Source organism: Magallana gigas, chromosome 4 (assembly GCF_963853765.1).
Source record: "Magallana gigas chromosome 4, xbMagGiga1.1, whole genome shotgun sequence".
Taxonomy (NCBI): Eukaryota; Metazoa; Mollusca; class Bivalvia; order Ostreida; family Ostreidae; genus Magallana; species Magallana gigas.
The window spans coordinates 51623965-51640848 of record NC_088856.1 but is presented as its reverse complement, the minus strand read 5'-3'; the positions used below and the strand labels follow the sequence as shown (position 1 = coordinate 51640848).

General features: G+C 35.6%; 1 protein-coding gene across 5 annotated transcripts; it reads right to left on the bottom strand.

Moving 5' to 3' along the window:
• Positions 1-8692: 8692 nt before the first annotated feature.
• Positions 8693-14209, bottom strand: LOC109619273 (tripartite motif-containing protein 2-like). Of its 5 annotated transcripts, none has more exons than XM_066082825.1 (4): positions 14036-14209; positions 13547-13643; positions 13181-13263; positions 8693-10739 (listed from the first exon to the last, which is right to left on the bottom strand). In XM_066082825.1, exon 4 carries the CDS (start codon positions 10714-10716, stop codon positions 9061-9063), a length of 1656 nt encoding a protein of 551 aa, XP_065938897.1. In that variant the 5' UTR covers positions 10717-10739; positions 13181-13263; positions 13547-13643; positions 14036-14209; the 3' UTR covers positions 8693-9060. The 5 variants fall into 5 exon arrangements, with proteins under 5 accessions (XP_065938897.1, XP_065938901.1, XP_065938898.1 ...); XM_066082829.1 differs by having other exon boundaries at positions 13575-13643; XM_066082826.1 differs by having other exon boundaries at positions 13592-13643.
• Between the last annotated feature and the right edge of the window lie 2675 nt (positions 14210-16884).

The following is a 16884-nucleotide window of genomic DNA, read 5'->3' as shown; positions in this document are numbered from 1 at the left end:
TTTTCACATTTTCATCTTCTTCTCAAGAACCACAGGGCAGATTTCAACCAAATTTGGCACAAAGCACCAGTAGGTGAAGGGGATTCAAGTTTGTTCAAATGAAGGGCCACGCCCTTTTTAAAGGGGAGATAATTGAGAAATATTGAAAATTTGTTGGTATTTTTCAAAAATCTTCTTCTCAAAAACTATTAGGCCGGTAAAGCTTAAACTTGTGTGGAGGCATCATCAGGTAGTGTAGATTCAAGTTTGTTCAAATCATGGTCCCCGGGGGTAGGGTGGGGCCACAATTGGGGGATCAAGTTTTACATAGGAATATATAGAGAAAATCTTTAAAAATCTTCTTCTCAAAAACTATTTGGCCAGAAAAGCTCAAATTAAAATGGAAGCATCATCAGGTAAGGTAGATTCAAGTTTGTTCGAATCATGGTCCCCGGGGGTAGGGTGGGGCCACAATTGGGGATCAAGTTTTACATAGGAATATGTAGAGAAAATCTTTTAAAAAATTTCTTTTAAAAACTATTTGGCCAGAAAAGCTCAAATTAAAATGGAAGCATCCTCAGGAAGTGTTGATTCAAGTTTGTTCAAATCATGGTCCCCGGGGGTAGGGTGGGGCCACAAATGGAGGATCAAGTTTTACATAGGAATATAAAGAGAAAATCTTTAAAAATCTTCTTCTCAAAAACTTTTAGGCCAGAAAAGCTCAAATTTGAGTGGAAGCATCCTCATGTAATGTAGATTCAAGTTTGTTCAAATCATGGTCCCCGGGGGTAGGGTGGGGCCACAATTGGGGGATCAAGTTTTACATAGGAATATATAGAGAAAATCTTTAAAAAATTTTCTTCTCAAAAACTATTTGGCCAGAAAAGCTCAACTTTGAGTGGAGGCATCATCAGGTAGTGTAGATTCAAGTTTGTTCAAATCATGGTCCCCGGGGGTAGGGTGGGGCCACAATTGGGGGATCAAGTTTTACATAGGAATATATAGAGAAAATCTTTAAAAATCTTCTTCTCAAAAACTATTTGGCCAGAAAAGCTCAAATTAAAATGGAAGCATCCTCAGGAAGTGTAGATTCAAGTTTGTTCGAATCATGGTCCCCGGGGGTAGGGTGGGGCCACAATTGGGGATCAAGTTTTACATAGGAATATATAGAGAAAATCTTTTAAAAAATTTCTTTTAAAAACTATTTGGCCAGAAAAGCTCAAATTAAAATGGAAGCATCCTCAGGAAGTGTTGGTTCAAGTTTGTTCAAATCATGGTCCCCGGGGGTAGGGTGGGGCCACAAATGGGGGATCAAGTTTTACATAGGAATATAAAGAGAAAATCTTTAAAAATCTTCTTCTCAAAAACTTTTAGGCCAGAAAAGCTCAAATTTGAGTGGAAGCATCCTCATGTAATGTAGATTCAAGTTTGTTCAAATCATGGTCCCCGGGGGTAGGGTGGGGCCACAATTGGGGGATCAAGTTTTACATAGGAATATATAGAGAAAATCTTTAAAAAATTTTCTTCTCAAAAACTATTTGGCCAGAAAAGCTCAACTTTGAGTGGAGGCATCATCAGGTAGTGTAGATTCAAGTTAATTCAAATCATGGTCCCCGGGGGTAGGGTGGGGCCACAATTGGGGGATCAAGTTTTACATAGGAATATATAGAGAAAATCTTTAAAAATCTTCTTCTCAAAAACTATTTGGCCAGAAAAGCTCAAATTAAAATGGAAGCATCCTCAGGAAGTGTTGATTCAAGTTTGTTCAAATCATGGTCCCCGGGGGTAGGGTGGGGCCACAATTGGGGGATCAAGTTTTACATAGGAATATATAGAGAAAATCTTTAAAAAATTTCTTCTCAAAAACTATTAGGCCAGGAAAGCTCAACTTTAAGTGGAGGCATCATCAGGTAAGGTAGATTCAAGTTTGTTCAAATCATTGTCCCCGGGGGTAGGGTGGGGCCACAATTGGGGGATCAAGTTTTACATAGGAATATATAGAGAAAATCTTTAAAAATTTTCTTCATAAAAACTATAAGGCCAGAAAAACTCAAATTAAAATGAAAGCATCCTCAGGAAGTGTTGATTCAAATTTGTTCAAATCATGGTCCCCGGGGGTAGGGTCAGGCCACAATAGGGGGGTCAAGTTTTACATAGGAATATATAGAGAAAATCTTTAAAAATCTTCTTCTCAAAAACTATTAGGCCAGAAAAGCTCAACTTTGAGTGGAGGCATCATCAGGTAGTGTAGATTCAAGTTTGTTCAAATCATGGTCCCCGGGGGTAGGGTGGGGCCACAATTGGGGGATCAAGTTTTACATAGGAATATATAGAGAAAATCTTTAAAAAATTTCTTCTCAAAAACTATTAGGCCAGGAAAGCTCAACTTTGAGTGGAGGCATCATCAGGTAAGATAGATTCAAGTTTGTTCAAATCATGGTCCCCGGGGGTAGGGTGGGGCCACAATTGGGGGATCAAGTTTTACATAGGAATATATAGAGAAAATCTTTAAAAAATTTCTTCATAAAAACTATAAGGCCAGAAAAACTCAAATTAAAATGAAAGCATCCTCAGGAAGTGTTGATTCAAATTTGTTCAAATCATGGTCCCCGGGGGTAGGGTCAGGCCTCAATAGGGGGATCAAGTTTTACATAGGAATATATAGAGAAAATCTTTAAAAATCTTCTTCTCAAAAACTATTTGGCCAGAAAAGCTCAAATTAAAATGGAAGCATCCTCAGGAAGTGTTGATTCAAGTTTGTTCAAATCATGGTCCCCGGGGGTAGGGTGGGGCCACAATTGGGGGATCAAGTTTTACATAGGAATATATAGAGAAAATCTTTAAAAAATTTCTTCTCAAAAACTATTAGGCCAGAAAAACTCAAATTAAAATGGAAGCATCCTCAGGAAGTGTTGATTCAAGTTTGTTCAAATCATGGTCCCCGGGGGTAGCATGAGGCCACAATTGGGGGATCAAGTTTTACAATCCTCAAAAATATTCTGGGAAATTTTTCGGTCCAAAACTCAGTACTTAGTGTGAAAGCACAGGTTATGAGATTAAAGGTAGATTTAAGTTTGATGAAACCATGATTCCCTAGAGAATAGTGGGGCCACAAAATGGGGAGAGGGGGGGTTATAGGAATAGAGAAAAATCTTCTTACAGGTGCAACAACAAAAGGGGCTTTACTAAAAAATAAGAGGTGGATAAAAATTGGCAGATTTTCAATTTTTTTTTAGCAAGATCTACTGTACTCAGTTGTCAAGATATATTGATACTGTAATGCTAATTTGATCAGAATTAAGGCAATTGTTGCTCAGGTGAGCGATGTGGCCCCTCGGCCTCTTGTTCTTCAATATTTTCAAAGAAAACTTTTATCCTTATTTTGTAATTACCTCTCTCTCTCTCTCTCTCTCTCTCTCTCTCATTGGCGGTGGCCTTGGGGGAGGGGAACGAGGTATAATTTCGTTTGCCAGGGGTGGTGCAAGACTTATTTTCGAAAGTTAACAATTTTAAAGAACCACTTGTATATAATGCATCAATTTTTAACCGGGTGTTCCAAAGGAAAAATATGGTAATTGAAATGGTGAAAATGGCGGGCGGCTACCAAAAGGGTGCCCTCATTGTACAGTTTTCATAAGAGGAATTTGGTTTTTTTGCAAATCAACTGAACATATATCAGAGGTATACATATTGCTAGGACTTTGATATCTGATAATTTATGAAAATAATACCAGCTGTTGAACTTAGTCATTTGTAAGCAAAAATATTGCATATACATGTAGGGTACCCCTATTGTACAGATAACTCCTTCTACAATTTTCAAGATAGGAAATTGTTCTTTTGCAGATCAATTGTAAATATATATCAGAGGTGTGCATATAGCTAGGATTTTGATTTCTGGTAAATCATGAAAAAAATACCAGCTGTTGAACTTAGTTATTTTTTTTTTTTTGCAAAAGTATTGCATATACTGTACATGTAGAGTACCACATTTCTCTGGAAGGTAGTGTTCATATATTCAGGGTTGACAAATGGATTATGGATAATTCATGCAGAAATAGTCCGTTTTACTGCTAAAATGATGTTTTAGCCAACTTTGAATGATAATTTAAGAAATACAAGTGCAATATGCTAGGTTCTAAATGAAAATTCGATAAATTTAGAAGAAAGTACAGTAGAAAATATAAAATGAATTTTTAAAAGTAATTTTTCCGGGAAATCAATATCCCCTTTATGTCAATTCTCTTGTTACATACATACATACATGGTGGATAAAATGTGTTCTAGAAATAAATGTGACAATAAAAAACAGTAGTTTTTGTCTGCTGTTGCAACAATTAACATGCTTAGTATTCGAGCACCTCGGGATTTATTACATACTTAGCAACGATAAAGAAAACATTCCAAAAACACATTCGCAGGGGGTGATGTGTCGGTTTTTAAATGTTGCTCTTCACCCCTGCGAATGTGATCGGAATGTTTTCTTTATCCTTGCTAAGTATGTAATAAATCTAGAGGTGCTCGAATGAAAGTTCACGAGACTTCATCGAGATTTGTTCAGTTCCTGTAAAATTTCGAGCGGAAGTATAAGTGTTCAGATAATATTCTCAAAATACGTAAGTACTGGTCGTTTTTCATATCATAACCTACTTTAATTTATGTTAAAACATGACAATTTTTTAAGATGTATATCTTATTTTACCCTTACAGCGGTTAATTATATTAAACGATAATATTCAGAAAAGAGTTATCGTTCTTGTTCAACCACGTGTAGAGTGATTGAAAATATAAACATTGGGTTGCTTAATAAAATCATGGCCATGTTTGATGCTTGTGGTGTGCAATACCATGTTTTAAAAAAAAATAATGGGTGACTTTTTTGCATAAAAACTTAACATATCGAGCCATTTTCAAGGAACATTCTGCATAAAATAGTATAGTCTGTTGCACTATTGATACTATTAATAGGTCAGGCGCGGATCGAAAATAAATCCTCAAGGGGGTCTCTACTAAGCATGCTAATTGTTGCAACAGCTGACAAAAACTATTTTGGGGAGTTTATTTTAATCAACTCTCCCATGCAGTTACTCAGGCAAACCGAAAGTGAAACAGTGTGTGGACCTAAGCACAAATTAACACCGCTGACAACATTTAGTTCTAATCAATAAATCCGATGTAATGAGCTCTTGGGCATTGTTATTCAAGGAAACTCATCTATAGATACCTTGTAAATAGTCAGAGTTTAAATGGTACGAACAATTAAGATATTTTTTAAAGTCGTACATTTTATATATTCCTACGTCAGAGTTCAATATAGTGTCTCGTTCAACCAGACGCTCGGCTGTCTCCGTAAATCTCCGACAAGCATAGAGTCTCTCTTGCTTGTCGGAGATTAACGGATACAGCTAAGAGAGTAGAGTTCAATTTTGTTTGGATCCATACAATTTCTCAAAACTATTTCGATAACTAATACGTAGATTGATGGAATAAGTCTTTAAATATTATACAACATGATTGATATTGGATTTTCAGGAAATTCCTGTAGGATTCATATTATAAAAATGTTCGTAATTCAAATACTTATAGGAATTTACTTGCCATGCAAAATAACAGATCGTTGATTTAAAATAAATAAAAACCTATAAAATCAACTCCCGTCAGTACTTCAGTACTTTTATTTGTATTTTCACATTTATTTCTAGAACACATTTTATCCACCAATTGATGAAGATAAAGTTTAAAATCAATAAACCTCTAGATTTATATTTGACTACAAATACCTAGATTCTATGAAATAGACTATAAATACGAGGCACGATTTACTGCGAAACTGAAAGGGTCAAATAAAACCACGTGGTCTAAAATTTAAATGACAATAACATTCGCAGGGGTGTCTCGCATTTAGGGAATAATCCAGCGTTTCCATGGTTTCTACAACACCTTCTTTTGGAAGATTAAACTTATGTTTTTGTTTTTTTTTTACGTTCTGATGTACATTAACAGTAATTTAATTAATTTAACTTAATTTTGACAATCAATTTCTTTAATTTGTCAAAAGAAAAATGTAAATATAAACATTTATGAAATAAATAAACATGATCAGTCAAAGAATGATCATGCATCGCGATAAATAAAGGAAAAAATTGTTATAGATTTCCTCCAAGGGGAATCACATATTGTTTTGAAAAAAGTTCACTCTTCATGCAACCCCCCCCCCCCCCCCCAACAAATTTGATGTATTTTTAAAAATATTTTCTACAAATTGTAGAATGAAAACAAAATATTATAATATCCAAACGTAATGCTATTCCTTAAACAATAAAATGCTTTCTTTGGTGATTCATACGGGATGTGAATGTAGCGACATTGCAGAATAAATAAATATGATCGTTAAAAAAAATGAAATCCCCGAGCAGGTCAAAATTTTGTATTTTTCAAACAATAAACCGTATAATGTCGAAAATCATATTTCGACAAATTTGGCCTAAAATTAATAATATTTGAGAATGAAATTGACCACTCTGGTGGTATCTTGTACCAGATTATGTCGGGATATATTGTTTTGTTGAACAGAAATCATTAATTAAAGACCAGAAGGGATGACAGTTTGCATGGGATGAACTCGAGCATACACCGATGAAATGACTTTCATGGAATTTATATGACAGACAGCGACATTGTCTTCTTAGATTCTTTGATTGACCGTCGCATATTTTGTGGATGCAACTAATGAAGTATTTCCTGGCATGCATGCCGCACTTGTCTTCTTAAAATTCATGCAAAGTTGTTGAAAACTTTTGTCAATACTGGATTTGTCGAACTATCGAGGTCAGATGCCAAAATGACAGCATTCGGAATAAACCAAGTTTTTTTATAAGACTTTTTCCTGTGCTTGGAGGAGGGGTGGCAGGTCAGAAAGAAAGAAATGATGGGTCTAACACGTGGAATTATTCCTATTTACCCAGTAAATGTCTAATATTTGTCTAAAATAGTTGACATGGTTTGCATTTTTCAGTTTTAATATACGTTTTTGTACAACTCTTTATTTCACCGAAGCTCTTGGTCGAGACTGATCAAAGAGAGATAACTCCTATTGCATACAGTTCAGTAAAAGTTTAATCAAAATAGGTTTGATTTTGTTTTGTTGAAAAGAAAAATAATATACAAAACATAGTTTACTTATTCGTGTTTTTTGGTGAAAATATATGATTATAACAAGGGACACGATTTAAACTCAGAATACCCCCACCCCTTTTCCCTAGATAGCGAATTACATGAAATCATTAAATTATTATTACTTATTTGTCAGATCGAATATTTTAGCCCAAATGTTATTTTTTTTAAAGTAATATCTTGAATTTATTAGCATCATTCAAATGTAGCAGAGGAACACTAATAAAACCGGCGAAGAAGGCGGATTAGAAAAGTGCATAATTGGGCAGATAAGAAACTTTAAAAAAAAACTCAGACACGTAACCACAGGAGGAGAGGGTACACTTATTTTGCCTACTGGCAAACTAATAAAAGTTAATAATATAATTCTGTTAATAACCATGTCCCTCATTTTCTATCACTGTGAGACTATACAGAAATTATATTGAAAACTATAACGAAGGCAAATTATCAACAATTTAAGCAGGTCGTAGATAGTAGTAACCCCCTCCCCCCATCTCCCGCATTCCGATTTTCAGGTTTAACGGAGATGGTTTTTCAAGTTTTGGTCCTTCCACTTTGAAAAACAATGCTACGACGTGCCCGAGAATACAAACATATCTAACATTTCTAATTTCCTATCAGAATTCTGTTATCTAGCAAACATTAACTTTAGCAGCTTGTTAAAAATTTCAGTACTCCTAAGATATTGATATTGACTGTTGTTTGCACCAAGTTCTTATTTAGAACATCAATGCCGATTATTAAAAACCATCGTTATTCAAATGCTTGTTGCAACTACCCTCTTAACATTACAAATGTTATTTGTAACGCAATATTCGAACCCTGCAGAAATGTGGGATGTCCGTAAAGTTTGAAATCTTGCCTCTGCATTTTTTCATGCGCAAATCTAGTGGGGCGGGGTAGGGTAGGAATCCCCTGGGAAAATCAAATTTCTTAAATTTACATAAAAGTATGCCTCGGATTCCCCTCAACCCCCGGCAAACTAAATATCCACCCCCCCCCCCCGAAAAAAATTCTGGATCCGCGCATGCATTTTACAATGAAATCAAGATTAATTGCGCTGTCTTATTTTTACTCCTTCTGACCTTTGACCTCATCCACTTGTCAACAAGTTTAATCTTCATAATGTTTACCAACTTTGATGACCAAAGCCTTAAAAGACATGTGGCACTTATTGACATAACCTATTGACCTATATCAACCGTTTGACCTGGAAATCTACAGGGGTCACGCTAAACGTATACAGGGTTTGACGACTTCACATCATCTACACACCTACCTACAATATTAGAAGATTGCACACTTGGTCACTGGGACATAGTCATTGATAAAGAAAATGAGTCATTACATTTCAGATGCAACTATCACCATTGTTTCAAATTGTGAAGAGATTTAATTGCTACAGATTTCACCAGGCAGATCATGAAAACATTTAGAGATTTTGCTCCATCCAATTAAATCTAAAAATCCAATTTTATATCATTCAAAGTTACGGCTTTAAGGCCAGCAAAAAAATAAATAAAACAAGATCACATAGTTGTATACAAATCATTTATTATACACAATGATATACCCATCCAGCTGAATAACATCATTTATATACAATGTTCATTACACAGAATGTCTTTTGATTGTATTCTTCTAATGCACAAACAGTTTGTTTGGAAAGTAAGATATACAAGGTGTTAATTTGTTACCATTGAAATCAATGCACAAAATACAATGAGTTTATTGTACAAACTAAACAATAACATTGTTGACATGTAATTCTAATTAAATATAATTAATTATTAACATAAACTAATTATATAATACAGGTAATTAATTGTTATACACAAACAATATATACAGTCAATTTGTCAACATGTAATACATATAAACAATGTTACACTGCTGTGTAATGTTCTACACATATTGTATTTTCTTCACTTTACCTCTCCAGTTGTCAGCCACAAAGAGGTTGTCTCTGGTGTCCACACATAAACCCCGTGGAGCATGTAAATCACAGTTGTCAATGTAGCGGAGGAACTGTCCGTCCTGATCCAGGATGTGGATACGGTGGTTGTCACCGTCTGATGTCAGGATACGACCCTGGCTGTCTGTTGTGATGCCGAGTGGAAGGAATGGTTCCTTGGTACTAGAGGGAGGACCAGTGTAGGTAAACCGGAGTTTCCCGGCCTGATTGACCACCACTACTGCACGGGCGTCACGGTCTGACACACAGATATCTAGGTTCCTGTTCTCACTGATGTATTTATATAATCCACCAGATGAATAGAGAGGTTGTCCTTTGTCGTCGTACTGAATACTTTGTTTCTCTGTGGAGCCAGAGTACCACACAACTTTTGTTGGTTTATAATCATCACTGTCCATGACAACCAGGAGGTCACCAGAGGAGGTACTACAGACACCAAGAGGTATCCACCCCCGTAGTCTGATCAATGTCTTTATCTTTTTATTCTTCACTATGTTCACAGTTCTATCATGGTAATCAGTATAAACTAGATCCCCACTCCTTGTCACTGCTATGTCCAGTGGACCGTTCCCTGACTTGGTTTGGACTGACTTCACTAGTTCCCCACTGAGGTTGTACAGTCTCATGATGTTGTCCTCACCACGCGTCCACATCTCCTCATCACTCAGACAGGACACACCCTCTAATCGTCTACACTCGGTGTCTATCTGTGTGATGATCCGTGGTACATCAATGAGCGGTCTGTCCGGGGGAGAGGACTCAGCACCGGGAGATTCCATGGTGTAGCCATGTTCTTCTGTTTTGATAGATGACGCTGACAGAGAACCAAACTGTTGATAAAGTTGTTCTTTGTTGATCTTCTGAGGGGTAAAACTTGGTAAGGACACTGTAAGTTTAGGAGGCAATCTTCTGAATTCATCATTCCTGGATTTGTAGGCAGAGACACGGCTGACATCATTGGAGTCCAGTAATGTCTTTAGTTCAGTAATGGTCTGTGTGATTTCAGAAATGGTGTGTTTAATTTCATCTTCCTGTTTGTCTAAGACAGCCAGGTGTTTGGTGTCCGTTTCCTCCATGTTAGATTTCATGTTTCTGATAATGGTGTTTATTTCTCTGTGCAAGTCTTCTCCATGTTTGTCGATTTCTGTTGTTAATTTCTGAGAGTTTTCATTCAGAGCAGATTTCTGGACTTGGTTAATGGATGCAATCTCTTGGTATTTGGGATAAATGGATTTCTCTAGTTCTTGTAAATCTTTTTGAATGATTTCTTTCCTGCTATCAATGTTTTTAGATATTTCAATAAATTTGTGACTGTAGTGTTCTTTAGAGGAGGCACATGTTGTACAAATAGGAATGTCACATTGTTCACAGTATAGTACACTTATGTTTGAGGAATGTTCTGGGCATTTAGGAGTAGATCCTCTCTTTTCAAATGGCAGCACTTTGTGTTCTTTGGATAGATCAGAGAGATGTTCCCCCACACAGGCTTTACACAGATGTATGTGACAAATGTCACAGTACATAGGGGGGCCTGGGGTCTCACAGAGACGACACCGTAACACATCCTGGGCCCAGCGCTTGTCCATGGTCAGATACTTTTACTCATGTTCTGAAAAAAATAAAACAAAAATTGGTTTAATTATATAATTGGGATAAATTCAGAGGAAGTCCTTGAAATTTTTTTCCCAGCATCTTGCATCAAATAACAACACAATTGTTTTTCTTTAAACTTTATAAATTTGAAGCACTGTATCTCTTTTTTTTTTTAGTTCTAAAAGGGACATCTTTTTTAGAAATATCTCGCATCATAAAATTTGCTTCAAATTATTACTGTATTAAGTAATTTCAAACAATTTTTATCATTAAAGACTGTACACAAATATTTCTTCTGTTTGAAATGTTTCAATAATAATTGGCTTGCAACCTCGTCTGTTTTCCTTATGTATTTAGTTGGCTTCAAATTTGTCACAGTCACTGTATTTTAAATAATAACAAGTTCGAGGAATAAGACCCTGTTGTACGTTGAATAACCTGATTATTATGAGGGACATGTGGCCATATTGTACTTTTGAGAATAAAAATGAAAACATTTCTTGAACTGTGTTGTGGTTCCCAAAACTGATGCCAAAAGATGAAAAAGCAATATATATGAGGTATTTTCATCTTTTGGCATCAGTTTTGGGAACCACAACACAGTTCAAGAAATGTTTACATTTTTATTCTCATGTTATTTTGTAAACAATACAGAACAATGTCTTTTTAATCACTTAGAACAGCTGTTGGACTGCCCAGCTGCAGACCTATTTTGAAGCTTTAAAAATATGAAAAAACAAGAAGTCCAAGGGCCACATTGCTCACCTGAGGAACAATAGGTATGATAAATCATCTTAATGGAGTCATAATACAAAACTATCTGGACAATGTAGTATAATACATGTAAATCTCGTATAAACAAAAATCTGTTTTTCCCACTGGATATTCTAATGTTTATTATCATTAGTCCCTTTTCTAAAAGGATGATTTTATAGAATATCACATGTTGAGCATTGCAGCTCTCAAAAAAATCCGAAACAATTGTTTATAAATGGGATATAAACCTACATCAAACTCTTAACCCCTTGTGAGACCCAATCATCCTGGAGCCAAAGTCTAAACAATTTTAAATAATCACCTGGCTGATTAGTTTTGGAGAAGATTTTTAAAGATTTACTATATATATTCCTGTGTAAAAATTCGACCCTCAATGTGGCACCAACCTTCCTCCCACGGATCATGATTTTCCCAACTTTGAATCTACACTACCTGAGGATGCTTCCACACATTAAGCTGTCCTGGCTGATTAGTTTCTGAGAAGAAGATATTTTAAAGATTTACTCTATATACTCCTATGTCAAAATTTGACCCACCATTGTGACCCCACCCTACCTCCTAAGGCAACTATATTCACAATTTTGAATCTACGCTACCTGAAGATGCTTCAACATCCGTTTCAGCTTTCCTAGCTGATTAGTTTCTCAAAGAAGAAGATTTTCAAAGATTTACTCTATATATTCCTATGTAGAAATTCAATCCACCATTGTTTCACAATTTCGAATCCCCTTTGCCTAAGGGTGATTTCTGCCAAGTTTGGTTGAAATTGGCCCTGTAGTTTTTCAGAAGATGTTGAAAATGTGACAGACAGACAAAATGTGATTAGAGAAGCTCACTTGAGCTTTCAACTCAGGTGAGCTATTAAAAAGGGGTTTCTTGGTGTCCTCTCTACAACCATATGTGAGAAAAGGGTTGAATCATTATGTAGTAACTTTGCCTCAAAATGGGGTACCCTAATTTTATCAGTTAGTGGGATTTAATTGTAGAACAAGAAAATTCCTGTCTACACCTATTGTGTCTATGGAAACACATTGACATTATATTTTTATAGAAAAAATGAATAAATGTGAATTTAAAACAATCTGTGTTGAATGAGACAAACATCTCTATACCAGTTCCAAAGTTGTCCCACTTATAAATATAACATAATTATAAACTTTTAGAAATGGGGGGGGGTCCAAAAAATTAATTGTCTTTAAATTAAAAATAGACATATATTCTTATATATTTTTCAATGAAAATATAACTTCAATGTCATTCCAAAGACACAAAAATATCTCTTACCGTTTGATAATTCTTGAGACCCATTTTAAGAATAGGGTACCCTATTTTGAGACAAAGTCACAACTTAAATAAGCAAGTTTAGACCTTTTTCTCAACAAATAGTTGTAGAGTGGACACTCGTGACCTCCTTTTATATTTTCAGATTTTTAAATCTTTTTAAAATTGATAATAGAGATTAATTCAGTAGCTAGGATTTAAATTTTCAGCAATCTAAACCACAGATACTGATGTAACAGAGATACTTTTTGCCTCTGCTTGGGTTTGAACCCAGGTCCTCTGGCACGCCAGTCCAGCACTCTACCGATCGAGCTAAATGGTTAACCCTTTAGCCAGAGCTAGTAGGAATGCCATATACCTGATTCTACCACACTGATACACACTTAACAATATACGCACCTCATGAAGGCCTACAACTCAAAATGGTGACAATATCCATGTATAATCTTCCTGGTTCGTGTTTACTCTTCCTGGTCGGCGGCCTGTATAAAATCATGTGATTGATTTAAATTAAACATAAAAACCAATCATTCTGGGTAACTCTAAGACAAGATTCAATAATCGTTGTTGACTTGTTGAAGAGCAGTTAAAATACTTTGTCAACCCTGTTACTGCTGTTATAAACATATTGAACACTCTATAATTCCAACAATGTCTTGTAGAATATCAAAAACTTTTAACAGTTTAATAATTGATAATAGAGATTAAATCAATAGCATAAGATTTAAATTTTAACATCCAGAAATAACAGATACTGATACACACATTTAACGAGCTACCATCATCTACGCACCTCACAAGGTGAGTCACCTCACAAGGCTGTAACTGACTCAAAAGGGCAACAATCTTCCTTGTCGGCGGCCTGTATAAAAATCACGTGATAGGTTTAGATAAAACACAAAACCAAATATTCCGGGTAACTCTATGAAAAGATATTAACTTGTTGAAAAGCAGTAAAATAGTTAGGCCTACAGTCAGCCATGTTATAACTAATAAATTAACGTTCTTCTCAAATGTTTCTTTTGATTGAGTATCATAATATGTTGATATGCCAGCCAAAATATTAGCGAGATTTGTCGAGATTTATTGAAATATTTTTGGAGTTTCGACAAACCTCGCCAAGATCAGCCAGCCAGCGTTCTCATGAAATCAAGCTTTTATAATGTATTGGATGGGCGGCAACATTTTAACGATTCCTCAAAATTACTATATTATAATTGGTGAATAAACTCCCTGATTTGTAGGTCTCTATACCTCTTCTTTCACGGACCTTGTTTTCATCATGCATCGCATGCAACACCTTTTTGACTGTCGTCTGCGCTCGTGTCTGTCTGTTGACTGGTTCCCTGTCTCTATCAGAGATACTGGGTGGTTTCGCCCCGGATGCATTTCGCTTGAAAAGTTTTCAACCCTGTTTAAATACAAGTAATTTATCATGCAAAAATTGAAGCATAGTCAGATAGGATTTAAGGTATATCACTCCTCAATGTTGCTGTATCAAGAATTTCTTGAGATGTTTATCACGGAAATCTGTAGACAAAATATACTTCAAAAATACCCAAAAAAAAAGGGGGGGGGGTCAGTTTTCATTCCTCTGTGTTAAGGCCCATTTAAGTTGACCTTTTTGCACCTAAAATGCGATTTCAGCTTGATTAGCATTTCTTTTTTAACTAAATTAATTTGTTGAAAATCATTTTACATGGTGTGCTGTTGGAGCAATTTGCATCTTCGCACGTTACAAGCCTTTAGAGCAAAGATGCGATAGTGCGAAGGTATAAAGGTGCAAATTAAGGTCAAAGTATGAAGGCAAAGGAGCGATGCTACTGTTGCTCGTTCACCTTTGCAATTTTGCCCTTTTTGCACTCTCTCCGTCGCACCTTCGCCTTTAAATATGTGTAAAGTTCCTTATTGTTTAAAGATATATTTAAGCATTGAATCATTATTTTTTGAAAGATGTGGTCTCATAACTGCAACGGTGTGTGCATACAAATGGAATAACGCGCGCTAGCGCGTTATGAATTTTTTTTTTTTACCTTCTTGCCTTGTACGCAAATGCGAATTATACCTCAAATTTACTGTATTATCCCATGGGTAAGTTCAACTAATGGAAGAGCCACAGTAACAGCCACAAGCGTGATCTTTGATTTTCGCTTGTGACGTTGTATTTATCAGCGTTCAACGTTTGTGACGTCACAAGTAAAACTAGTGTTTTAACTTTTTAGTACCCTGTCTGTGTTATGGTGCTATATCTGCAGTAGCTTTACATGCAAAATATATGTGGAATGTAAATATTTAAGCATTGAATCATTATTTTTTGAAAGATATAGTCTCATAACTGCAGCGGTGTGAGCATACAAATTGAGTAACGCGCGCTAGCGCGTTATGAAAATTTGTATGCACACACCGCTGCAGTTATGAGACTATATCTTTCAAAAAATAATGATTTAATGCTTATATTTACATTTTTTTAACTTCATGCCTTGTCTGCAAATGTGATTTATACGTCAAAATTTCTGTTTTATCCTAAGGGTAAGTTCAAATTAATGGAAGAGCCACTGTAACAGCCACAAACGTGAACTTTGATTCTCGCTTGTGACGTTGCATTTTACAGCGTTTAACGTTTGTGACGTCATAATAAAACTAGTCATTCTAACCTTTCAGTACCCTGTGTGTGTTACGGTCTTATAACTGCAGTGTCTTTTCAAACACTTTACACGCAAAATATATGTGGAATGTAAATATTTAGCTATATCAAGAGGTCCATGGGCCACATCGCTCACTTAAACAATTCCTTGGAACATTCTATTTTACAACATTTATGCTATTTCTATTGTGAACTTTGAACCTCTTTCTTGAACCCCAGTATTAGTCCGGGGTTGATGTTACATGTAACTTTAGAATCTACACTTTAGGATCCTTGCATAGTAATCTCACAAACTGTAACATTGTAGTTCTCGAGAAGAAGATTTCAAAACATGTTTTCTATATATTTCTTTGTTAAACATTGAACTCCGCCTGGGGCTCCAGTTTTGGTTTGGGTGTAACGATTTTTATAATTTAGAATCTTCACTATATATCCAAGCTTTTGTGTAAATATTGGCATTTTTGGTGCAGAGGTTCTTGAGAAGAAGATTTTAAAATGTTTTTCCTACATATTTCTGTTAAACTTTGAACTCCCCCTCGGGCCCCAGTTTTGGTCTGTGGGTCACAAATTTTCAATTTATAATCTTCATATATAAACAAACTTTTGTGTAAATATTGGTAATCCTGGTGCAGTGGTTTTTAAGAAGAGGATTTTAAAAGATGTTTTCTACATATTTCTATGTTAAAATAAGAACCCCGCACGGGATCCCAGTTTTACTTTTGGGGCCACGATTTTTACAATTTAGAATTTTCACTATATATACAAGATTTTGTTTAAATATTGGCTTTTCTGGTGCATTTTGAAAGACACACACCCTATACTCACTGTTTTTGTGTAATTATCTCCCTTTTAAAAAGGGTTTAATCTTTTATATTAATAATTTAGAATTCCCTTCCCATAAGAATGCTTTGTACCAAGTTTGGTTAAATTTGACCCAGTGGTTTTAAAGAAGTTAAAAAATGGGGGAAAAGTTACAGACGGATTTTGAGAAAATACCTCCAACGATTTACAATCTTAACATTTTTTTCGTAAAATGAAACCCAAATGTGTCTGTGTTTAAACCATGGTATTGAACTAAGGTAAGCAGACTGGTATGTATCAGAAGTCTGGAAGTGCACACACATTCTGGAGAGCATTACATTTTATATGGAGGACATAATGATTAGGCTTAGCCAGTGCAAGATATATCAGATAACCTTGTAGAATATTAATGAACTTTCAAAGTACTAAGCACAATGGCCATCATACTGTCTAGCGCATATGTACCAAAAACATCTGAGAGCAAACAGCAAACCTTGGGCGAGTACAATACCTGTCTGAAATTACATGTATGCGTAATCGATTAAGAGAAGGAAAAAGACGAAGGTGAAAGTGTGAAGGTGAGAATGCGAAAGATGTAAGAGCAATAGTAGTCTCTAGTAGCAATCGCCTTCGCATCTTCGCTGCTTCCGCACCCCCC

What these genes read in the sequence shown, in the direction of transcription:
- LOC109619273 (XM_066082825.1), bottom strand. Translation starts at nt 10,716, where the DNA reads ATGGACAAGCGCTGGGCCCAGGATGTGTTACGGTGTCGTCTCTGTGAG.